The 26250-nt window shown below is 44.7% G+C and overlaps 2 protein-coding genes across 8 annotated transcripts in view; one reads left to right on the top strand and one right to left on the bottom strand.

The window, feature by feature from the left end:
- The window catches only part of usp40 (ubiquitin specific peptidase 40), a 132753-nt gene extending 120943 nt beyond the window's left edge, over positions 1–11810 (bottom strand). For 3 of the 6 annotated variants that reach the window (XM_080198609.1, XM_080198606.1, XM_080198611.1), the window contains exon 1: positions 11555–11810. Coding sequence is in view for 1 of the 6 variants with exons in the window: in XM_080198610.1 (XP_080054736.1) it covers positions 11576–11588 (13 nt within the window). In the remaining 5 variants the exon portion in view is untranslated. The remainder of the gene's footprint in view (positions 1–11554) is intronic. The other 3 variants (XM_080198607.1, XM_080198608.1, XM_080198610.1) reach the window with 1 other exon arrangement.
- A 118-nt stretch (positions 11811–11928) lies between these two features.
- lrrc3 (leucine rich repeat containing 3) overlaps positions 11929–26250 on the top strand; it is a 77162-nt gene continuing 62840 nt past the window's right edge. The window contains exon 1 of one of the 2 annotated variants that reach the window (XM_080198185.1): positions 11929–12031. The gene's annotated coding sequence lies outside the window, so the exon portion shown is untranslated. The remainder of the gene's footprint in view (positions 12032–26250) is intronic. The other variant, XR_013888135.1, reaches the window with a different exon arrangement.

Here is a 26250-nt window from a genome sequence, read left to right as displayed (position 1 = left end):
ATTTAATAGTGTAAGCAGTGGTACAGAGGGCACTGATCACCCCTGACAGGTATTACCAGACTCATAAGAGCAGCCTAGGCATGGGAGGGTGAGATGGGAGAATAGAAGACTCCAGGTAGTGAGTATAAACTTCTCTGTGTTATGGCGGGATCACAAGGGCAGTGGGGACCCCCGGGATCCCTGATAAAGGAATATATGACTGAGGGGGACAGATTCATTAAACAGATGAAGAAGTTGGGGGGGGGGGGGGGCGTTGAATCTCTCTCATCCATTAGACCAACAGCAAAAATGGTTGTAAAAGAAAAATAAAGACAGAACTAAGAAAATTGGAGCTCTCTTAGTTCACCAATTGGCTGGATTAATTGAACTAGTCTCAGCCATGGGTAAGAAATGGGCTGATGACAAAGCGAAAATCAAAATGTTGGAATCACGCATTAGAGAACTAGAAAAGAGAAAACAAATTTTTGAGAAGCCTCCAAATTTGGGGAGCGACTCTTTAGAGTATATCAAGAATGTTCAGGAGTGCCCAAACCTGCCCGAACAGATAGAGCCTTTTTACAAGTGTTTAAAGATGGGCTGTTACCAATTCACCAAAAAAAAACCTTAAAACGGGAATTCTTAGTACTCAGTACTATGATGAATTAGAATTGGCATCTGGAATTAAAGATGGACCAGATGAGAAACCCCTAAGGAGAAATTTTAGGTTTCATATTTCAGTGTCTTTGTGGGATCTGGTTGCTTGTTGAATGTAGGGTTGTTGTTGTAGATTGACAGCAAGAGTTGTTAAAGTCTGTTTGTTTTTATGGAATATTTATTGCGGGCAATAAATGCAACACTTTACATTTTGGTTTAACTTCAAAGGGACTGAGGAAGTGTTAAAATTTAAGTACAAGATTTCTTGAATTTACTTCTGTTTTGAGTTTAATTACAGTTTGGAAGAAAGAAGAATGAAGGTGACTGTCTTAATCTATTTTCTTTGTTTTCTTTCAATGTTTTATTTTCATCCCAGTTTAGAATGTTGAATTTGAATGAAAGATAATATGGAATGCATGTTGGAAACTTCCATGTGTGTGTTCAATAAAGTGGTTTTGTGGTGTTTTAATGTTCTTCCCCTAATGGTGATTTCACAACAGTGGGTTTGATAGAGTTTAAATAAAAATTGGAAAGTAAACTGAAATTTCAAAATCAAAGTACATAGATTGAAGCTTGAAATAACCAATTTGAATAATCCTGGTTCAAATTTCTGTTAGGTAAGGATTCAAACCTTGGAAGGAACCATGTGCTATTTCCTTTGTCTTAAAAGAAGTTGCTTGAGACTAAGTTAATTCATTTGGCTCCTAGCCAAAAGTATTTTTTTGTGTTTTGTTTCAAATAGATGGCTTGTGAATAACAAGCAGCTTCAAGACTCCAAGATTGTTTATCACAACCTAGTGATAATTGAGACTTGAAGAATTTGGTTCATTCAGATTTTCTCATTGTTAACTTTCAAATTAAAGTGATTGGTTACGCTTAAGTGCTACAGTTTCTGATATTTAAATTGAAAGAATAAATTGAGTGCACAAAATAACCAAGTTATAAATGGGAAATTACATGAATTCTAAAGAAGTGAATAAGTTTAATTTTGACAAATAAAGGGTAATGGAAATAAAGTCTGTATGGGTTTTATGTTTCAAAGAAGGGTGTATTGAAACAGATTCTCAGTTTATGATGTGACTATTTGAATGTGAGACAATGTCAAAATAATATGTTTGTTTTATGACTTCCCTATACTGAACAAACGTTATCTGTGCTAATCCTCATGTCCATACATAAACTTTGTTTGGTTCAATGTATGTAAATGCTAATATGTTGGGAGTTAATTTTTCTGAAAAGCTAAGGGCTCTGGAGGGTGTCAATGACTTTGCAACAGATGGCAGGGATTTTCCTGGTACTTGGTTATTTGGGGTTACAGGAGTTAAAATGCTTAAAGGGGAACAAATAAACCAGTTATGCAAATCATGTTATTCATAAATAAATTGGTAATGCAAATTTGGATCATTTTTAAATAACAATACTTTGGAGAGTTAAACCTACCTCTTCAGCACTTTTTGGGTGCATGACCCTCCAAGATCCAAATTTAAATGTTATTTAAATGTTTAAATGCATTTATATCAATGTTTTATTATTGTCCTGTGCATAACTCTGAACCTAAAATGGTGTTTAGAATATGTGATTATTTGTACGTGTTGTTGTCTGTAGCTTCTGGAATATCAATATGTTGTGCGGATGTATTATTACTGTGCACACCAATGTCTAGGCCTTGCTTGACTATTGAGTGGCTGGGGAATTCTTGACAGACACAGGTCCTGAGTTTATGATCCATCATGCTTTGCATGCAGGATGAAAGGGAGATATGTGACCTATGTGCCTCCAGCACCTACAGATATGGCCGTTGGGGACATATCCAGAGATTAATGTGACAGCACCTGATTGGACTCTTATCGATAAGGGGGATCAAGTCCTAATCGAGTGATTAGCAATGACCAAAAGGAGTGCAAAACCTAACCAGGAACGAGTTACAGCGATGGTGACTAGTGCCAGCGATGACTAGCAGTTGGAGAGCCACCACACCCAGGAAGGAAGGAAGGAAAACCAAAGCCAGAGTGCCAGACCAGGCCAAAGAACTAGACTATGCAGAGGACAACCGAGACTGATGCACAGATCAAGGCCAGTGTTTGCTTGGGTGCTTGCCGGTCACGCAAGATTAAGTCAAGGTCTCGTATTGGACTTGAACTTTGGTATTTTCCTGTATGATATTGTTGGTTGAGCAGGTGCTTATTAATTGGACACAAAGAACCCCAAGTTGTCTTTTGTTTTTAATTGGAGGTAGGCCCATATGGTGGTAACATTTAGCTCTGAATTGGACATGGGGCCATCCTTAGGCCTGGCCCCAGGCAAAAGGGGGGACTGAAGAAGGGAAAGGGTTAATGAATTTTGTACCTTGAATACATCACAAACATAACCCTTCATCATGGCTGATCTTCCCAGCTTATATGGCTCCTGGCGGTAATGTAAATTACTTGTTCATATCTTCCATTCTTCAACTCTCAAAGACAAACGGTCAGATGTGAATATAGATGGTCAGATATGAGTGTGAAGACAAATGGTCAGGTGTGAATGTTATTTTGCAGACATTGCAAGCCTTGCCTGTTTATGTTACATAGATACCGTACAGCACAGAAAGAGGCCATTCGGCCCATCAAGTCTGCACCGACCACAATCCCACCCAGGCCCTACCCCTCAAATCCCTACATATTTACCTAATAATCCCTCTAACCTATGCATCTCAGGACACTAAGGGCAATTTTAACATGACCAATCAACCTAACCCGCACATCTTTGGACTGTTCAATTGGATATTAATTGAACATCATTGAACAGCTGCTGTTGGGAAGCCGTAATCACATAAGTAACTTCAAAGACAGAGACGCAGAAGCAGTCGCAAGCATTGTAATTGAAGAAGGAAGATCAAAGATTTTGACCAGAATTGGAAGTTTGTGTCATGTTTGTTACTAAGACTCATGATGTATAAATACCCGCTTATATTTGTGTTCCACGAGAAGTCTGGCAGTCCATTCTTAGGAACCAGATCTCCCAAAGCTCTGGAATAAAAGCCAGAACTTTGAAATAAAAACCACTGCATTTTGATTCAGTAACAGTCTCAGAGGTATTATTTTACCTACACACAAGTTTCTCCAACCTCTCCTCATAGCTAGTGCCCTCCATATCAGGCAACATCCCGGTAATTTTTTTCTGTATCCTCTCCAAAGCCTCCACATCGTTCTGGTAGTGTGCCGATCAGAATTGAACACTATATTCCAAGTGCAGCTGAACTAAGGCTCTGTGAAAGCTGCAACATGATTTGCCAATTTTTAAACTCAATGCCCCAGCCGATGAAGGAAGGCGTGACGTATGCCTTCTTGACTACCTTCTCCACTTGTGTTACCACTTTCAGTGACCTGTGTACATATACACACACAGATCCTCCGCCTATCAATACTTTCCTGCATGGTCACTTATCCAATCACCCTGTTGTACAAATCCCACATAACAGAAGCAATGCTATCAAATTAGAACAGATTATTTGGTAACTACCACCATGCTGTGTTACTTTTGTACTCTGATTTATCCATGTCATCATGTTTGGCCGCCAGCTTTTCACATTAGTGCGCCTTTCAGAATTTTTTTTAAATCGTGTTCTGAGGTTTGTAAGCAGACCTTTTGGTTTCATTGTGGCATCAGCTACCTGCTTAGATGTCTTTTTATTGTGCTTCAAAGGGGCTTTGTTTATTTTTACTTCAGACCTCGGATACTTCCTGGAATCTTTTAGGACTCTGCATTGTGAGGGAGATTGATTGACAAGTCAAAGTCAGGTGGCTCCTCCCCAGAAGAATCCAAGGTTTCACTTTCAGTTTTGGTTTTAGAATCAGAAGCTGCCCTGGTTGTCAAGTGGCAGGCAGGTTCTCTCTTCTCAGGATTGAAAATTCTGCTAGCGAGCTGGAAGTAGGTATTCTTGCCTTCCTGGAGTGAAAATTCAGCTGCTGGTAATTTCTCAAGAGCAAGAATATCCTTCCTCAGATTAGGAGACCAAAACTTCACACAATACTCAAGATGTGGCCTCACCAAGGTCCTGTATAACTGCAGCAAGACATCCTTACTCCTACACTCAAATCCTCTTGCTATGAAGGCCAGCATGCCATTAGCTTTCCTCACTGCCTGCTGGACCTGCATGCCAACCTTCAGCAACTGTTCTATGACACCCAGCTAACGTTGCATTTCCCCTTTGCCTACACTGCCACCATTCAAATAATCTTCCTTCCTGTTTTTGTACCAAAGTGGACAACCTCACATTTATCCACATTATATTGCATTTGCCAAGCATTTGCCCACTCAGTAGGAAATTACTGGTAACCAGAGCCTCTTTCTTTCTCTCTGGTGTTTTGGGAAGCTGTTCTGACTTCAAGCTTGTCTGTGTATATATCAAAAGAATTGCAGCTTCTAACCAAGGGACTAAGTTCCAGCATCATGAGAGCATTTGTATTTTCTGTGCTAACCTATGGCATGGGTTTTTGTTTAAGGAGGTTTATCTGGCTGGAACATTTTGTATATTTGTCAAGGATTATATAATATCATGGTTGTTTTTCTTCCTGTTTGTAATTGGTAAAAGTTATTGCTAATTTTCTTTCTATATGTTAACTGTATTCTTAAATAAACTTTATTTAATAAAAGCTCCCAAATGGGTCATTTGAATCTTACCTGAAGTGAAACATCTCATGCTTACCCTAGCCTAATTCAAATTGCAAAATTTATGATCCAGACAGGCTTCATAAAACACTCTGGAGTTTCTGACCTGAATTATAAGTTTGTCATTCAGGTTAGCTGGCCTACTACTAACTGCCCAGTCAGCACGATTACTGGAAAAGCTTCTTTTCCGACACCTAAATGAATATTCTTCCTGTTCTTAGTCTACATGGTGCCCCTTGCTGGCATCTTGCTTTATCAGCTATCAGATTCAGACAGCATCCAACTCTACATCCCCAGTGTGATTTTGCTTTTTGTATTTGCACCATTGAGAAACAAACAATGACAAATTTTGACTACTCTGCAATGTCAAGGTAGGGGCTAAATCAGAAATTCTTCCAGCTTATCAGCTAGACCAAAATAAAGTTTTGGCATTTCTGGAAATCCAATATCATATAGCCTGAAAGTCTGTTACTCAGGTCGAACCTAATGTATCACAATTTAAGTGTCTTGCATGACCCTGAATTGAGCAAACATCACTTAGATCTAACGTAGCAATTGCTGGACAAAAGAAATCCATCTAGTTCATGTTTTACTATCCTGGCAGTAGCAGGTTACAATGATAATGGAGTTGTTTACTTTTAAAACGCATCCCTTGATTAGTCACCACAAAAGATTAGTCCGGCAAAAACTCTGATTCAGGACCAACTGGTTTTAAACAAATAGCTTTAATATATCTATTAAAAGCATTTTTAATACAATTGTTCCACACTAAATCACGATGTTCCCTTCCCAAAGTCTCATTCAAGTTGATCAGATTTGAAACCTCTGAATCACCATCCCAGCACAGGGACACTCAACTGCCCCAAGACCACTATAAATATGTGGATTCGCATTTAACAGCACTGTCAATGGCTAGTAAAACAGAAAATACTGGATATTGTCAGGTTACGTAGAATAGAAACATAGAAAATAGGGGCAGGTGTAGACCATTCGGCCTTTCCAGACTGCACCACCATTCAACATGATCATGGCTGATCATGCACTTTCAGCATCCCACTCCCGCTTTCTCTCCACACCTCTTGATCCCTTTAGCCACAAGGCCCACGTCCAGCTCCCTCTTGAACACGTCTAACAAACTGGCCCCAACAGCTTGCCAGAGTTCCACAGGTTCACAATTCTCTGCCTCATCTCAGTCCTGAATGGCTTACCCTTTATTCTTAAACTGCCCCTAGTTCTGCACTTTCCCAATATCAGGAACATTCTTCCTGCATCTAGCCCACCCAGCCCCATCAGGATTTTAAATGTTTCTATGAGATCCCCTCTCACTCTCCTAAATTCCAGTCAGTACAAGCCCAGTCGATCCAGCTTCACTTCAGATGTCAGTCCTGCCATTCCGGGAATCAGTCTAATGAACCTTCGCTGGACTCCCTCAAAAGCAAGAATGTCCTTCCTCAGATTAGGAGACCAAAACTGCAAACAATACTCAAGGTGTGGCCTCTCCAAGGTCCTGTATAACTGCAGCAAGACATCCTTACTCCTACACTCAAATCCTCTTGCTATGAAGGCCAGCATGCCATTAGCTTTCCTCACCGCCTGCTGGACCTGCATGCCAACCTTCAGCGACTGTTCTACTATGACACCCAGCTAACATTGCATTTCCCCTTTGCCTACACCACCACCATTCAAATAATCATCTTCCTTCCAGTTTATGTACCAAAGTGGATAACCTCACATTTATCCTCTTAGCATCCTCCTCACAGCACTCACTGCCACCTGACTTAGCGTCATCTGCAAATTTGGAAATATTGCTTTGAATTCCACGATCCAAATCATTTAATGTATTTGTGAACAGCTGGAGTCTCAGCACTGAACCCTGTGGTACCTGACTACTCTTTGCCTCTGAAAAGGACCCGTACATTCCCATTCTTTGCTTCCTGTCTGCCAACCAGTTCTCTATCCACACATTCCCCTAATACCATGAGCTTTAATTTTGATCACTATTCTCATGTGTCAAAAGCCTTTTGAAAGTCCAGATACATAACATCCACTGGCTCACCCCTGTCCACTCTACTGATCACATCCTCAAAAAATTCCAGAAGATTTGTCAATAATAATTTCTCTTTCATGAATCCATGGTGATTTGGACCTATGCTTCACCTCTTTCCAAATGTTTCCAGTTATTACATCCTTAATTATTGACTCCAGCAGTTCCTCACCATCGCTCTCAGGCTAACCAATCTGTAATTCCTCATTTTTCTCTCTCCCTCCTTTTTTAAAAAGTGGGGTTATGTTAGCTAACATGTCAATGGAATGTTGGAAAGTGATCACCAACGAGTCCACTATTTCTAGGGCCACTTCCTTGAGTACTCTGGGACACAGAGCATCAGGCCTTGGGGTCTTATTGTGTTTTAATTCTACCAATTTTCCCAATACAATTTCCTGACTAATAAGGATTTCCTTCAGTTCCTCCTTCATGCGAGACCCTCTGTCCCCTAGCATCTGTGCAGAGAGTTAACATTTTAGCTAACTAACCCGTCATCAGATTTCTAGATACATCTTTTGTTTGTTAACTTGTTCCATTACCATTTTCTTTGTCCTTGCACCACGGAACTGAGTATCATTTTATCTCTCCTACCCTCCACCCAACGATAGACCTTTTTCTTCCCCCCCTTATACTCTTCACTTGCATAAAACCCAACAGACTTTGAGCTCTGACTAAGGGACATCCAGACCCAAAACATTGAAGTTTATTAGTCGCAAGTAAGGTTTGCATTAATGCTGCAATGAAGTTACTGTGAAATTCCCTGATCGCCACACTCTGGTGCCTGTTTGGGTCAATGCACCTAACCAGCACATCTTTCAGACTGTGGGAGGAAACTGGAGCACCCGGAGGAAACCCACACAGATACAGGGAGAACATGCAAATTCCACACAGTTTGCACATTGGCTCCGTTTTCTATCCGCAGATGCTGAGAGACCTGCTGAGATTTTCCAGCATTTTCTGTTTTGGTTTCACACTTCCAGCTTATCTCAGGTCACTGACCTGAGGCAATAACTGTTTTTCCTCTCAACAGATGCTATCTGACCTGCTGTGCATTTGCAACACTTTCTGTTTTCATTTCAGATTTCCAGTATCGCAGTATTTTGCTTTTATTTGGGCAGCAAGTCTGAGGAGTGAGATTGATGATCATATAATCCACGATTATCCTCAACACCAGTGTCTTGCAAGGCTGTGTCCTCAGCCCTTTACCATACGCCTTGTACACCTTCTACTGTTTGGCCAAAGTCCCCTCTAATTTGATTTTCAAGTTTGCTGATGCACCACCATAGTGGGTCAGATCTTAAACATTGATAAAACGGAGTACAGGAATGAGATAGAGAATCTGGTGAACTATTGCGATAATCTCTCCCTCAATATCAGTAAAACAAACCACTGTCTCGGCAAAGCAGCCAGCACATTTAAGGACCCCATGCACCCTGGACATTTTCTCTTCCACCTTCTTCCATTGGAAAAAAGATACAGAAGTCTGAGGTCACATACCAACCAAGTGACTTAAGAACAGCTTCTCCCCTGCTGCCATCAGATATTTGAATGGACCTACCTTGTATTAAGTTGATCTTTCTTTACACCCTAGCTATGACTGTAACACTACATTCTGCACCCTCTCATTTCCTTCTCTATGAATGGTATGCTTTGCCTGTATAGCAAGCAAGAAACAATACTTTTCATTGTATGCTATTACACGTGATAATAATAAATCAAATCAAAGGAGATAGTCATCAACTTCAGACGCAAATGGGAAGACATGGCCCTGTCTACATCCACAGGGATGAAGCGGAATTGGTTAAACATAAAAAATAGGAGCAGGAGTAGGCCATCTCGCCCTTCAAGCCTGCCCCGCCATTCAATAAGATCATGGCTGCTCTGTCGTGGCTCAGTTCCACATTCCCACCCTCTCCCCATAACCCTTAATCCCCTCTTATCAAAAACCCATCAACCCGCGTCTTAAAAATATTTAACAAGGTAGCCTCCACCACTTCAACTGGCAGAGAATTCCAGAGATTCACCACCCTTTGAGTGAAGAAGTTCTTCCTCAACTCCATTCTAAACCCCCCCCGCCCCCCCCTTTATCTTGAGGCTGTGTCCCCTAGTCCTACTGTCCTTTCGGAGCGGGAAGAGTCTCTCCACCTCTATCCTATCCATCCCATTCATCATCTTATACGTCTCAATGAGATCTCCCCTCATTCTGCTAAACTCTAACGAGTACAAGCCTAGTTTATTCAGCCTCTCCTCATATCTCAACCCCCCTCAACTCCGGCATCAGCCTAGTAAACCTCCTCTGCACTCCCTCCAAGGCCAAAATATTCTTGCGTAAGTACGGCGCCCAAAACTGCACACAGTACTCCAGCTGCGGCCTCACCAATACCCTATACAGCCGCAGCAAGACCTCCCTACTTTTATATTCAATCCTCCTCGCTATGAAGGCCAGCATCCCATTCGCCTTCCTGACCACCTGCTGCACCTGCAAGCTGGGTTTTTGCGACTTATGCACAAGGACCCCAAGGTCCCTCTGCACCGTCGCCTGCTGCAGTTTTTCGCCACGTACGTAATAATCCTTCCGACCATTATTCCTACCAAAGTGGACTACCTCGCACTTGCCAACATTAAATTCCATTTGCCATTTCCTGGCCCATTCGCCCAGCCTATCTAGATCCTTCTGTAGACTCTCCACACCCTCCGCACAATTTGCCATTCCACCAATCTTGGTGTCATCAGCAAATTTCGACACCATACACTCGGTTCCCTCCTCCAGATCATCTATATAAATGGCAAATAGCTGAGAGCTTCAAGTTTTTAGGTGTCCAGATCACCAACAAGCTATCCTGGTCCCCCCCATGTTGACTTTATAGTTAAGAAAGCCTACCAACGTCTCTACTGTCTTAGGAGACTAAGGAAATTTGGCATGTCCGCTACAACTCTCACCTACTTTTACAGATAGAAAGCATCCTTTCTGGTTGTATCACAGCATGGTATTGCTCCTGTTCTATCCAAGACTGCAAGAAATACAAAGAGTCATAAACATAGCCCAGTCAGTCATGCAAACCAACCTCCCTTCCATTGTCTCCATCTACACATCCCGCTGCCTTGGAAAAGCAGCCAGCAAAAATCAAGGATCCCACACACCCTGGACATATTCCCTTTCACCTTCTTCTGTTGGGAAAAAGATACAGAAGTCATGTACCAACTGCCTCAAGAACAGCTTTTTCCCTACTACCATCATACTTTTGAATGAACCTACTTTATATTAAGTAGATCTTTCTCTACACTCTAGCTGTGACTGTAACACGACATTCTGCACCCTCTCCTTTCCTTCTCTATGTACAATATGCTTTGTCTATATACTACACAAGAAACAATACTTTTCACTGTACACTAGTACATGTGACAATAATAAATTGTAAAGTGTGTTGATAATCAAAAAGCACGAGATTGCAGGGGGGGTGTTGAGGGACGGAAGGGCTGCAATCACTTAGAAAGAGAATGAATCAAAGCAGGATGGCAAATTTAAACTGCGAAGTCATAGGATCCCTACAGTGCAGAAGGAAGCCATTTGGCCCATCAAGCCAACAATCCCACCCAGGTCCTATCCCCTTAATCCCACAAATTTACCCTGTCAGTCCCTCTGACACAAAGGGGCAGTTTAACATGGCCAATCCATCTAACCCACACATCTTTGGACTGTGGGAGGAAACCAGAACACCCGGTGAAAACCCACATCACACAGGAAGAACATGCAAACTCCACTCAGACAGTGACCTGAGGCCAGAGTTGATCCTGGGTCTCTGGCACTGTGAGTCAGCAGTGCAACCAAGTTGTTGCAAGGAAGATTCAGACTGACAAAAAAAAATGCTCTTCCTCTTTTCTGCACATCTCTGGTAATACCTGGGGGCAGCACAGTGGTTCACACTTCTGCTGCACAGCACCAGGGATCCAGGTTCAATTCCTGGTTTAGGTCACTGTCTGTGTGGAATTTGCATGTTCTACCCATGTCTGTGTGGGTTTCCTCCCACAGTCTGAAAGACGTGCTGGTTAGGTACACTGGCCATGTTAAATCTTCCCTCAGTGTACCCAAACAGGCACCAGAGTGAGGTGACTAGATTTTCACAATAAATTCATTGCAGTGTTAATGTAAGCCTACTTGTGACACTAATAAATTTTAAATTTGAGAATAAAGATATGCATACAGTCACTCTTAGAACGAACTCTTACCATTCCTACAACTGCACCAACCTGTAACTTGCATCCACAGAGCTTCCAGGGCAAATTTAAAGGAAAGGTCCAACTTGGGGCCCAGGAATGCTGACTTCAGCCCGCAGGTGCGGCTAATATTATTCTGATTGAATTACTATGCTTGTTTTTATGTCCAGAAGCGAGGAGGAAGGGAGTTTTGAAAGGAGAGTGAGTGGCTGACATGGATTTAAGTGGCAGCAGCAGCGTCTCCCTGGGAACCTCCTGGCCGCCATTACCGCACAACCCTCTGCTGAGTGCGCCTGCGTAGCCGCGGGGCACGGCGGGAGTTGTAGTCCCCAGCCTGTCGGTGAGCACGGCCAGGGTGCGCGCGCCGAACTACAATACCCAGCAGGCCCAGCGGCTGGGGCGACAAGGACAACTTTGGAGGACTGGAGCTTATGTGGAATAAGTTCCCAACTCAGCTTCTTACCCTGAACACTCACCTGGATATAACATGTAAATATATATTTGTATAGACTTAATTTGTTAGCATATGGGACATTGACCCTAGAGTCTGAAGGTTATGGGTTCGAATCTCACTCAGTCCAGTTCAAAATCTGACCTGACAATGGCATTCCTGTTGCAATACTGAGGGAGTGCTGTACTGTCAGAGGTGCCATCTTTTGGATGAGATGTTAATCCACATCCAAGTCTTGACAGGCCAGATTTTGTATTGGAATGAGTGAGATTGTGACTGTTGGATGTGATGGCTGGCATGCTGGGATAGGGGTTAGCACTGTTGCCTCACCGTGCCAGGGGCCCAGGTTCGATTCCACCCTCAGATCACTGCCTGTGTTTGCATCTTCTCCCCGTATATGAATAGGTTTCCTCCACACACACCATAGAAAGCATCCTTTCCAGATGTATCACAGTATGGTATGGCTCCTCCTCTGACCAAGACCACAAGAAAGTACAAAAGGTTGTGAACGTAGCCCAGTCCATCAGACAAACCAGCCTCCCATCCATTGACTCCATCTATACTTTCTGCTGCCTCGGAAAAGCAATCAGCATAATCAAGGACCCCATGCACCCCAGACATTCTCTCTTCCGCCTTCTTCTGTCAGGAAAAAGATACAAAAGTCAGAGAGATGTACTAACCAACTCAAGGACAGCTTCTTTCCTGCTGCTATCAAACTCCTACCTTGTATTAAGTTGATCTTTTTCTACCTCTAGACATGACTGTAACTCTGTTCTGCACCCTCACAGTGAAAAGTATTGTTTCATGCATTCTATATAGCCAAAGCATATCATTCATCAGGGAGAAGGAAAGGAGAGGGTGCAGAATATAGTGTTACAGTCACAGCTAGGATGTAGAGAAAGATCAGCTTAATATAAGGTAGGTCCATTCAAAAGTCTGATGGCAGCATGGAAGAAGCTGTTCTTGAGTCGGTTGGTATGTGACCTCAGACTTTTGTATATTTTTCTCAACGAAAGAAGGCAAAAGAGAACATGTCCAGGGTGTGTGGGGTCCTTGATTATGCTGGCTGCTTTTCCGAGGCAGCCTTCATATAGCTGTGGGAACTTGCTATTTGTGAATACGGAGTTGTCTTGTTTTCTATGTTACAGCTGTGACACCCCTGCAAAAGTACTTAATTGGCTAAAAATTGTATGGGGATACTGTGAGCTTGTTCTTGCTAGATTTCTCTTTCTGTCTCAGTTTTTCTGTTTTCTGTACTCATTACATTTAATGTGACATATTGTTAATGAGAGCTAGTTTACTGCTTTGCTTGATGACTTGCTTGTGGCAGAGGCTGAAGAAAGCAAATGCATTACGTACCGATGACATTTTGTTAATGTGATTTGTGGCCTGTCTGCTAAACCTGACCTGCTATCTATATATTTGCATATTTTACTTTTGTTTCTAGAACAGTGTCCCCCATTCCATCAGTACCAATAGAGGAAACGTGACAGAACCTGAACGACAAAAACTGCATAATTGAAACTAGAAGCAGGAGTAGGCCATTTGGCCCTTCGACCCTGCTCCTCCATTCATTACGATCATGGCTGATCATTGAATTCAATATCCTGATCCCTCGCTTCCTTTCATGTCACTTGATCCTTTTAGCCCCAAGAGCTGGGTCTAATTTCTTTTTGAAATCACACAATGTTTTGGCCTCAACTACATCCTGCGGTTGTGAATTCCACACATTCACCACCCTCTGGGTGAAGAAATTTCTCCTCACCTCAGTTCTAAAAGGTTTACTGCTTATCCTCAAACTATGATCCCTAGTTCCGGACTCCCCCACCATTGGGAACATTATTTCTGAATCTATCCTGTTAGAATTATTTAAGTTTCTATGAGATCCCATCTCATTCTTCTGAACTCCAGTAAATATAATCCTAACCGACTTAGTCTCTCCTCATATGACAGACTTGCCATCCCAGGAATCAGCCTGGTAAACCTTTGCTGTACTCCCTCTATAGCAAGGAGATTCTTCCTCAGATAAGGACACCAAAATTGCACACAATACTCCAAGTGTGGCCTCACCAAAGCCCTACACAATTACAGTAAAACATCCCTATCCCTATACTCAAATCCTTTCGCTATGAAGGCCAACATACCATTTGCCTTCTTTACTGCCTGCTGTACCTGCATGCTTATTTTCAGCAACTGATGCATGAGGACTTGAAGATCTCGTTGAGTATCCACCTCCCTCAATTTACAATCACACACGTTAAAACCTGTTTTCATCTCATGTGGATAGATAAATTAGATTTTAATTTTCTAAGAATTTTCTAAATACTTCAACATGTGACGATGCAGCTGCAGATATTCAGAAAAAATCTAATAGGAAGATAACTCAGCATCACCATAGAATCCCTGCAGTATAAAAGCAGGTTATTCAGCCCATTGAGCCTGTATCGACAGCAATCTCGCCCAGGCCATATCTCTGTAACCCCAGCCGTTACCTTGCTAGACCCCTTGACACAAAGGTCAATTTAGCATGGCCAATCAATCTAACCCATCTTTGGAGTGTATTAATTAGCAAGAAATTATTTCTCTCAAAGGGTGGTGAATTGTTGGGTTCACTACCCCAGAGAACGGTGGATGGCGGGTCATTGAGTAAATTTTAGGGAAGAGATGGACAGATTTTTAATTAGTCAGAGGTGAGATCAGCCATGATCATACTGATTGGTGGAGCCAGCTCAAGGGACTGAATTGCCTACTCCTGCTCCTAGTTCTTATGTTTTATGTTATGCTTCAGTTGTACTGGACAGTGGTGAGACTGCATCTCAAATACTGTGTGCAATTTTGTTCTCCTCATGTAAGCAAGAATATAACTCTGGCGGAGCTGGTTCGGAGGTGGCTTACTAGATTGATACCTGGAATGAGTAGGTTGTGTTATGAGGATAGGTTGGTAAGGCTGTGCATATTTCCGGTGGAGTTTAGAAGAGTGGGAGGTGACTTGATTGAAGTATATCATAGAATCCCTGCAGTGCAGAAAGAGGCCATTGGGTCTATCGAATCCAATATAATGTATATAAGATACTAAATATTATTGACAAGGTAGATGATGTCTCCTGTTGTGGGTGAGTCCAGAACTGGGGCACTGATTTAAAATGGAGGGGTCTCCCTGATGAGGCAGAGATGAGGAGAATTCATTTCTCTCAGAGTTGTACCACTCTGGTTAACTGTGGAGAGATGATGGGGGGAGGATAGCATGGCCAACCCTGTCAAAAGCTACAGAAGGACCAAGAGGTGCAAGTTTACCTTGCGAAATTCTTGCAAAGTGCTGAGGTGTAATGCCTAATAGCATTGTGGGTGTACCTCCACCACATGGACAGCAGCGGTTCAAGAAGGCAGCTCACCACCATCTTCTCAAGGGGTATCAGGGATGGGCAATAAAATGCTGGTCTAGCCAGCGAAGCCATCATCCCGTAAAGAGCTAAACCAAAGTGACCATTCATTGTATATGAAGTCAAAGAAAAATATGTTGTCATTTTATTTCACCATAAAATTGTAATTGAATCAATTCATATTCTACTCAATCTTCATGTATGTCTAATCCATGGTTCATAACATAAGTTCTTTCTTAGTTTTATGGTTTGCACAGAAAGCTCATGTTTCGTTATAGAATCATAGACTCCTACAGTACAGAAGGAGGCCATTCAACCCATTGAATCTGCTTCAACCACAATCCTACCCACGCCCTATCCCCATAACCACTCACCCTAGCTAGTCCCCCTGACACTAAGGGGCAATTTAGCGTGGCCAATCCACCTAACCCACACATCTTTGGTCTGTGGGAGGAAACTGGAGCACCCGGAGGTAACCCATGCAGACAAGGGGAGAATGTGCGAAGTTCACAGAGATTTACCTGAGGCTGGGAATCAAACCTGGGTGCCTGGCGCTGTGAGGCAGCAGTGTTAACCACTGTGCCACCATGCCGCCCCATTCAGCCTATGCTCCACTTCCATTTCCACTTTCGGATCAAAAGTATCCTTCTATTCTTGGGTGTCCTTCTACACCCAATTTACCAATGTAACCGCTTTTTAAAAGACACAATTGTACCTGCCTTTTTGTATTTGTACAGTTGTAAAATTGTATCCATTTTTAAACCATATTCCAAATGTATCTGTGACCTTGTACAAATGTCATCTGTAAGCTCTCCATGTGTCTACAATCACTGTAATGTCCTAATACTGTAGTCACTTTCTCAATTCCCATCAACCCGCACTGAGCCTCATCATCACACATCACATAGCCTGTGGTGAATGAGTGAGCACTTGTTGAAAAGCCTGATTGAGCTAACATATCTTTTTCTCACTCGCACTGCTGATCTTTTCCGATTTTGTTCAGTCGTGGCTGATTGATTCCAGTCAAGGTCCCCAGAGAGACATTCAACACCATGGCGGCACAGTGTCACAGTGGTTAGCACTGCTGTCTCACAGTTCCAGGGACCTGGGTTCGATTCAATTTTAAAATTGAATTCAAATTCCACTATCTACTATGGAGGGATTTGAACCCAGGACAGAATCAATGGGAAATATACCTGGATGTAACCTGCTGGTATTAAAGCTTGTTTATTAGTCACAAGTAGGCTTACATTAACACTGCAATGCAGTTTCTGTGAAAATCTCCTAGTCGCCATACTCCTGTTTGGGTACACGGAGGGAGACTTTAACCCAGCCAACGCATCTAACCTGCACATTTTTGGACTGAGAGGAAACCCACGCAAACACGGGGAGAATGTACAGACTCAGCACAGACAGTGACCCGAGCCAGGAATCAGCTTCGCAACCACCTGGAGTGGGTATCCCTGGTGCCCCAAGGTGCCAGGTCCTGCAACAGGTGTTGCACTGTCTCCTTTCGGAGCTGGAGCTGTCGGCAGCATGCAACGTTCAATAGTTGCTCAAAGGAGACTTGCGTGCGCAACTGCCAGAGTCTCTGCTTCCTCCTTCTCCTGCCTCTCCCCCACCCCAGGGTGAATGGCGGCCACGTCCTGCGTCCACTGGCCCTCCCTTCCTGCGAGTGATAAGGCCTGGGCCTCCTCTGTCCGCAATTCATCCTCCTGCTCCTCCTCCCCAGTTCCAGCAGCAACCAAAAGAACAGCAAGATTAATGGGCTGCATTGCCAAAGCCATCTCGTCAATCTGAAGGTGGGGGAAGGAGAGAGACAGATGGAGAGGGTAAAGAACTCTGATAGCTGCTAGTCCAGCAACACACACTCCCCACATTTCCCCATCCCCCAGCAACACACACTCCCTATAGCCCCCCCAGACCCCCAGCAACACACACTCCCCATACCACCATAGCCCTCCAACAACACACACTTCCTATAGCACCCCCCCCAGACCCACAGCCAACACACACTCCCCATACCCAACCCACAGACCCCAGCAACACTCAGTCCCCATACCCACCACACAGATCCACAGTAACACGCTCTCCTCATATGCCTCCACACCCTCAGCAGCACACACTCCCCACAACCCCACGCAGACCCCCAACAACACACATTCCCCATACACTCAACACACCACCAGCAAGACACACTCCCCATACTCCCTCACAGCCCCCCAGCAACACAGACTCCCAGCAACACTCTCCACAAGAGTGGAGAGTTGTGTATTGAGTCGGAGGGAATGGGGGAGCTCCTGAATGAATACTTTGCGTCGGTATTCACGAAGGAGAGGGGTTCGGAATCGTGCGGTCTCTTGGAGGGAGCGGAGGTTCAGTTGCAGGATATAGTTATTACGAGAGAGGAAGTGCTAGGGCTTTTAGGTAGCGTAAGGATGGATAAAGCTCCGGGGCCTGATGGTATTTATCCCAGGCTGCTTAGGGAGGCAAAAGATGAAATTGCTGGGCCTCTGGCGCACATCTTTGTCTCTTCTTTGGACACAGGTGAGGTCCCAGAAGACTGGAGGGTAGCAAATGTGGTCCCGTTGTTCAAAAAAGGTAGTAGGGATAACCCTGGGAATTATAGGCCGGTGAGTTTGACGTCGGTGGTAGGGAAATTAATGGAAAAAATACTTAGGGGTAGGATGTATGAGCATTTGGAGCGTTGCAATCTGATTAGGGATACGCAACATGGCTTTGTTAGAGGGAGGTCTTGCCTTACGAATCTGGTGGAATTCTTTGAGGAGGTGACAAAAACGGTTGACGATGGGAGAGCCGTTGATGTCATCTATATGGATTTCAGTAAGGCGTTTGACAAAGTCCCTCACGGTAGGCTGGTAGAAAAGGTTAAGGCGCATGGGATACGAGGCCAGGTAGCTAGGTGGATTGAGAACTGGCTGGGAAATAGGAGACAGAGGGTAGTTGTGGAGGGTACCTTGTCGGGCTGGAGGCCAGTGACCAGTGGTGTGCCGCAGGGCTCGGTACTGGGACCTCTCCTCTTTGTAGTCTACATAAATGACTTAGAAGAGGGCGTAGGTGGTGTGATCAGCAAGTTTGCTGATGACACCAAGATGGCAGGGTTGGCGGGTACGGAACTGGATTGTCAGGTGATACAACAGGATATAGATAGGTTGGTGCAGTGGGCAGATAGGTGGCAGATGGCATTTAATCCTGACAAATGCGAGGTGATGCATTTTGGACGGAATAATGCAGAGAGGAGCTATGTGATAAAAGGTAGGCCGATTAGGAGTATAGACATACAGAGGGACCTGGGAGTGCAGGTTCACAAATCCATGAAGGTTGCGTCACAAGTGGAGAACGTTGTTAGGAAGGCTTATGGGATGTTAGCCTTTATAGGAAGGGGCTTAGAGTATAAAAGCTGCCGTCTAATGCTTCAGTTATACAGAACGTTGGTTAGACCGCATTTGGAGTACTGCGTCCAGTTCTGGTCACCTTATTACCGGAAGGACGTGGAGTCTCTGGAAAGGGCGCAGAGGAGGTTTACCAGGATGTTGCCTGGCATGGGGGGACTGGGTTACGAGGAGAGATTGAAGAGACTGGGGCTATTCTCCTTGGAAAGACGGAGATTGAGAGGGGACATGATAGAGGTATATAAGATACTGAAGGGAATAGATAGAGTTAATAGTGAGAGACTGCTCCCTAGACTGGGTACGAACACGAGAGGTCGTCACTTAAGGGTGAGGGGGGGGAGGTATAATTTGGAGGTAAGAGGAAGGTTCTTTACGCAGAGAGTTGTGGGGGTCTGGAATGCGCTACCGAGTAGGGTGGTGGAGGCAGGAACGTTGGACTCGTTTAAGATGCAGTTAGATAGGCACATGAGTGAAACAAGAATGGAGGGATATGGTAGGGGCTATTAAATAGGGTTAAACCTCGGGAGACACCGGAAGGGCAGGCTGTATGATTAATATTTTTTGTCTTTATTCCACAGGTGGAGGTCCACCTCGTGTCAAGCGAGGGGCATGCACACGGCGGGTCGTGCGTGGGCTGCTCTTGGAAGTCCAGGAGTGGCCTAGTACTTCGTGTCGGTGTGTGTGCTTGATCGTGGACCGGTAGACGGGCGCCGCAACAGCTCGGTGACTAGCACTGCTAGCTGTGCAGATACATGGATTTGGGCCTGTGTCTGTGGGAGTTTGTGCATTCTCCCTGTGGTTGCGTGGGTTTCCTCCGGGCGCTCCGGTTTCCTCCCACACCCCAAAGATGTGCTCTTAGGCTAATCGGTTTCCACCAAATTGACACTATTTCTTCCCTGAATCTGACTGAGTAGGGTCCCATTCATAGACATGCAGGGTAAAATAGGTGTAGGGTGATGCGGCGACACGGGCTCATTGGGCTGAAGGGCCTGTTTCCCGTGCTGGGTTGTTCTTTGTTCTTTCTTTATAACCCCCCCACACAAACTCCCAGCAATACACACTCCCCATACCCCTCCACAGACCCCCGTCAACACACACTTCCCATACCTCCCCCCCACAGCCCTGAGCAATACACAGTCCCCGTAGCCTCCCCACAACCCCCCAGCACCACACATTCCCCAAACCCCCCCAAACCAACAGCACCACACTCTCCCTATACCCACCCCACAGCACCCCCCCTTCAGCAATACACACTCCCCATACCCCCCACAGCAACAACACTCCCCATAACCCCCCACATTCCCCCAGCAACACATGCTCCCCATACCCCCCCCCCAAACACGGTACCACCAACAAACACTCTGCATAACCCCCCACAGACCCCTAGCAACGAACAATCCCCATAACTCCCCAGAAACCCCCAGCAACACACATTCCTCATTCTGCCCCCCACACACCCACAGCAACACACACTCACCATAGCCCCCCCCACAGATCCCCAGCAACACACACACTCCCTATACCCCCCACACACCCTTAGCAACACACACCCCACCATATCCTCCCACACACCCCCAGCAACATACGCTCCCCATACCCCTCACAGCCCCCAGCAACACACGCTCCCCATACCCCTCACAGCCCCCAGCAACACACGCTCCCCATACCCTCATCACAACCCTCAGCAATATACATTTCCCATTCCCCCCTCAGACCTTCAGCACCACATACTCCCAATACCCCCCCCCGCCAAACCAACAGCAACACACACTCCCCATACCCATCCCACAGCTGCCCCCTCCAGTGATACACACTCCCCATACCCTCCCCACAGCCCCCAGCAACACACACTCCGCATACCCTCCCCACAGCCCCCAGCAACACACACTCCCCATATCCCCCACACACCCGCCAGCAACACACTCCTCATACCGACCCCCACCAACCCCCAACAACACACACTCCCCATACCTTCCCCACACAGCCCCCCAGCAACACATAGAATCCTGACAGTGCAGAAGGAGGTTATTCGGCTCATTGAATCTGCAGAGCATTTGTCCCAGGCCCACCCTATTCTTGTAACCTCACACATTTACCCTGCTACCCTCCAATTCTAGGGACACTAAGTGGCAATTTAACATGGCCAATCCACCTAACTGGCACATCTTTAGAGTCAGTACTGCACAGAAGTGTAAATCTGAATTTGGTGCTCAACTCAGTGACATGGACTTTAGAACTGATACCTTCTGGCTCCAAGGTGAAAGTTGAACCAAAACCAAAAGAGCCTGGCACCTCCCAGTATCATGTGGGTTGGCACAGTGGTTAGCACTACTGTCTCACAGCACCAGGGACCCAGGTTCAATTCAGACTCCAGCTATCTGTCAGTGTGGGGTCTGCACATTCTTCCCACATCTGCATGGCTTTCCTCTGGGTGCTCCGGTTTCCTCCCACATCCCAGAGATGTGCAGGTTAGATTGATTGGCCATGCTAAATTGTCTCTTAGTATCTAGGGGATTAACAGGGTAAATATGTGGGTTACGGTGATAGAGCCTGGGTGGGATTGTGGTCAGTGCAGGCTGAGTAGCGTCCTTCTGCACTGTAGGGATTCTATGTGGTTTATCATTGCATTAGGCTGTCACTTTACCAGCTAAACTAAGGGCAGACCTTTCAGTAATGAGATATAGTTCAGGGGGGAAAGAAATCATACATTAAAGTTCTTTCCGAGAGGCTTGGCATGATATGTCTTGGCGCAATCACCATCTCTAATTCTGTAATGAATCAGGTACTTGGGCTTAATTGTCTGAAGGATGGTTTACTTTTGCATGCTATAATTTGGAAAATATTAGCTCACATCAAGCTAATACTTCAAGATTGCCAGCAGGTTTGTGATAATGGATGTTTGTACACGCAGTGATTTGATGCCTTTGATTTATAGATCACTGAACCCGTCCGTGCACTGCGCAAGAGATTTAATTCCTTCTGTTGGCAATTCCATATCTTCTTTCCAGTGACAACATTTAAATGAGCACAGTATTGCGGTTTTTGTTGCAAAGACCTGTGACAAGTAGGACTTCTCCTGAAAGTGCTGGAGGTGACGTCTGAAGAGGAGACAATGGCCGGAATTTTACCAGCACGCCTGCCCCGATTCCCGGGGACGGGCGAGGCTTGGAGAACGGTATTCTCTGTTGGCCTTGGGTGGGATCGTGTGAATGTTGGGCTGGGCAGGCATGCTGGTAAAATTCCACCCAATATTACCTGGAATCAATTGAATGACAACAAATTCCCACAGTAATGAGATAATGCAAAATACCACAGATGTTGGAATCTGAAACAAAAACAGAAACATGCTGGAAAACCTCAGTGGGTCTGACAGCACCTGTGGGGAGAGAATAGCCAACATTTCAAGCCTAGATATTCAAATCTGACATAGGTTCATCCAGACTCGAAACGTTGGCTCTATTCTCTGTCCACAGATGCTGTCAGACCTGCTGAGATCTTCCAGCATTTTCTGTTTTTGTCGCACCGTAATGAGGCACATTTGTCCAATTATGAATTGCAGGCTTGGTTTGAAATTAAGCCAGAGTGCTGACAAAGCACATTTTTTAATGGCATCTTGGCTATGTGCATTTGAAAGGAAAGAAAGAAAGACATGTATTGAGATATGTGGATATCTCAAAGTACTTTGCGGCCAATGAAATCCTTTTTCTGAAGTGTAGTCATTGCTACAGGAAATACTGCAAACAATTTATTCACAGCAAACTCCCACACACAGTGTCGGATCTATTTTCTTCTTCAGAAAGAACTTGAGCTTCTCAAAGGAGAAACTTCTTTATCAAGCATCCTTTAGAAACAGAATTTTACAGAAAGTGAAAGAGATTGGTTTACTGATGAGAGAGAGCGAGATCTTGACTCAAAAGCTTTTATAGCTTTCAAATAGCAACTGAACAGAAAACATATAATTTTATAGAGCGTTATAACTTTTTATGCTATGTTGTGAAATTATCAGGTACAAACAGTAGAAAGAGTGGTTAGCACTGCTGTCTCACAGCACCAGGGACCTGGGTTCAATCCTGGCCTTGGGTCACTGCCTGTATGGGGTTTACACATTCTCCCCGTGTCTGCATGGGTTTCCTCCAGATGCTTCATTTCCTCACACTCCAAGGTTGTGCAGGTTAAAATTTATATTTATTAGTCACAAGTAGGCTTACAATAACACTGCAATGAAGTGACTGTGAAATTTCCCTAGTCACCACACTCCGGTGCCTGTTTGGGTCAATGCACCTAACCAGCACGTCTTTCAATCTGTGGGAGGAAGCCGGAGTACCCAGAGGAAACCCAAGCAGACGTGGGAAGAATGACCCAAGTCAGGAATTGAACCCGGGTCTCCGGCTGCCCTGTGAGGCAGCAGTGCTAACCACCATATGGTTAGGTTGACTGGCTGTGTTAAATTGACCCTCGTGTCAGGAGGATTAACAGGGTGAATATGTGAGGTTATGGTGCGTGGGTGAGATTCTGGTCGGCGCAGACTTGACGGACTGAATGGCCTCTTTCTGTACTGCAGGGATTCTATGAAACCAATGTCTAACTTCCAGAAAACAATTCTCAGCTGTAACCATAAAGGCTTGTTTACCTTATGAGAAAGTCTTTTTATCTCAAAAATCATTCTTGCTTAACATTCAAATGTAGCCAAGTTTCTAAGCTAAACCCAGAATTCCAAGCTTAGTTTTAAAATGTGGTCAAATTAGCTTAAGTTAGTTTTAAGGCACAGCATAATTAGTTACGTGAGGCAGAAATACCTTAAAATGAAGCATTTTAACCGGAGCAAACCCCCATACAGAGGATCCCACACACAGGAACGTGATAATGACCAAATAATCTGTTTCTATTTTGTTTTCATTCGTGTGGAAGAAGCCATTCAGCCCAAAAAGTCTGCATTAACTCTCCATCAGAGCATCCCGCACAGGACTCCCTCCCCCGCCCTATCCCTGCAACCCCACACATTTCCAATGGCTAATCCATCTAACCTACACATCTTGGGACACTTAAGGGGCAATTCTTTTAAAAGTTTGTTTATTAGTGTCACAAGTGGCTTACATTAACACTGCAATGAAGTTACTGTGAAAATCCCCTACTCGCTGCACTCTGGCGCCCATTCAGGTACACCGAGAGAATTTAGCATGGCCAATGCACTGTGAGGTGGCACAGTGGTTAGCACTCTGCCTCACAGCACCAGAGGCCTGGATTCAATTCCGGCCTCGGGTGACTGTGTGTAGTTTGCACGTTCTCCCCGTCTGCGTGGGTTTCCTCCAGATGTTCCAGTTTCCTTCCACACTCCAAAGATGTGTGGGTTAGGTTGATTGGCCATGCTAATTTGTCTCTTAGTGTCCCAAAGATGTGTAGGGTAGGGGGAATTAGCAGGGTAAATATTTGGGATTATGGTGATTGGGCCTGGGTGGGATTGTTGTCAGTGCACTTTTGATGGGCCAAATGGCCTCCTTCTGCACTGTAGGGATTCTATGATTCAAATCAGCATGTTTTTTGGACTGTAGTAGGAAACCGGCGCACCCAGAGGAAACCCAAGCAGACATGGGGAGAACATGCAGATCCTCACAGACAGTGACCCAAGCTGGGAATCGAACCCAGGTCCCTGGTGCTGTGAGGCAGCAGTGCTAACCACTGTGCCACCGTGCCAGCTCATTGCTGATTGAAGGATAAGTATTGATCAAGATACCAAGGTATCTCCTCTGCTCTTCTTCAACAAAGCTCATGGGTTCTTTTACATATAGTAAGTCATCGCTTAAAGTTCCTGAACATCATGAGCTTAAGAGAGGCAACTTTTAAATGAACCATGGGTTCATGGAGGGATCAATGTTAAAGCCAAAGTTGGATTCCTTTGGAAATTTCTCATTCAGGATGAAAAACAATGTACAGATTAAAACACTGCACTATTTAGATGCAGCGCTGTGCATTTCCAGCTGAAATCACTTTCAAAAGTACAATAGATTATTTAATATAAAAGAAATGATGGCACGGCTGCACTGTGGTTAGCACTGCTGCCTCACAGCACCAAGGACTTGGGTTCAATTCCGGCCTTGGCTGACTGTCTGTGCGGGGTCTGCACATTCTCCCCGTGTCTGTGCAGGTTACTTCTGGGTGCCCTGGTTTTCTCCCACAGTCCAAAGATGTGCAGGTTAGGTGAATTGGCCAGGCTAAATTGCCCCTAGTGTCAGGAGAATTAATAGGATAAATATGTGGGGTTACGGGAATAGGGCCTGGGTGGGATTGTTGTTGGTGTAGGTTCAATGGGTTGAACGGCCTCCTTTTGCACTGTAGGGATTCTATGACCCCTGCACCACAGGAAGTAGTTTCTTTCTACCAGTCCATCAAAGCCTTTAATCATCGCCCTTTAATTAGGTCACCCCTTAATCTTTTATGTACACTTTTATTCTCACTTTTCCACTAGTGTCAGGGGATTAGCAGGGTAAATATGTAGATTATGGGGATAGATCCTAGGTGAGATTGTTGGCAATGCAGGCTCGATGGACCGAATAGCCTCTTCCCACACTGTAGTCATCATATGATTCTATGAAATACTGTATAAATTCAAATAAAATTACACTCACCAGTCTCTCTTAAGCAGCCCCTTGAGTTCAGGATGGCATCCATTCCAGACCAGTGGGTTGTGGGATGGCTCATAAGTCCAATGACAATCTCTAGGCTCTGCCACATGTGAGCAGGTGTCACTTGGAGGATCAGTTAGATAAATTGCTTGGAGGTCTTTGTCCATTCTCTGCTGCCTTGCCTTGGCCTCTGCATGTTCCCAGCAAAGTCTCTCTGTGGTCAATGCCTTTCCAAATGAACCTTCTCCTATGTTGAGCAAAATACAGCGGATGCTGGAATCTGAAACAAAAACAGAAAATGCTGGAAAATCTCAGCAGCATCTGTGGACAGAGACTAGAGCCAACATTTCTTGACCTCATTACAGCCTTGGTTCAAACATGAATGAAAGAGCTGAATTCCAGAGCTGAGGTGAGAGTGACAGCATTAATAATAACCTTACGACAAGAACTATACGCAGTACTCCAAATGTGACCTTACCGATGTCTTGTACAGTTGTAACATAATGTCCCAACTCCTGTAAAGTTTTCTTATTAGTGCCACAAGTCAGCTTATATTCACACTGCAATGAAGTTACTGTGAAAATCCCCTAGTCGCCACACTCTGGCGCCTGTTCGGGTACACTGAGGGAGAATTTAACACGGCCAATGCACCTAACTAGCACATCTTTCAGACTGAGAGGAAACCAGAGTACCTGGAGGAAACCCATGCAAACACAGAGAGAATGTGCAGACTTTGCACAGGCAGTGACCCAAACTGGGAATTGAACCCGGGTCACTGGTGCTATGAAGCAGCAGCGCTAACCACTGTGCCACCGTGCCACCTCTAATTCAGTCCTCTCATTAT

The sequence above is a fragment of the Carcharhinus amblyrhynchos genome, chromosome 11 (assembly GCF_965287045.1).
Source record: "Carcharhinus amblyrhynchos chromosome 11, sCarAmb.v2.hapA, whole genome shotgun sequence".
NCBI lineage: Eukaryota > Metazoa > Chordata > Chondrichthyes > Carcharhiniformes > Carcharhinidae > Carcharhinus > Carcharhinus amblyrhynchos.
The sequence above is the reverse complement of the archived record's forward strand: the minus strand, read 5'-3'. Positions and strand labels throughout refer to the sequence as shown.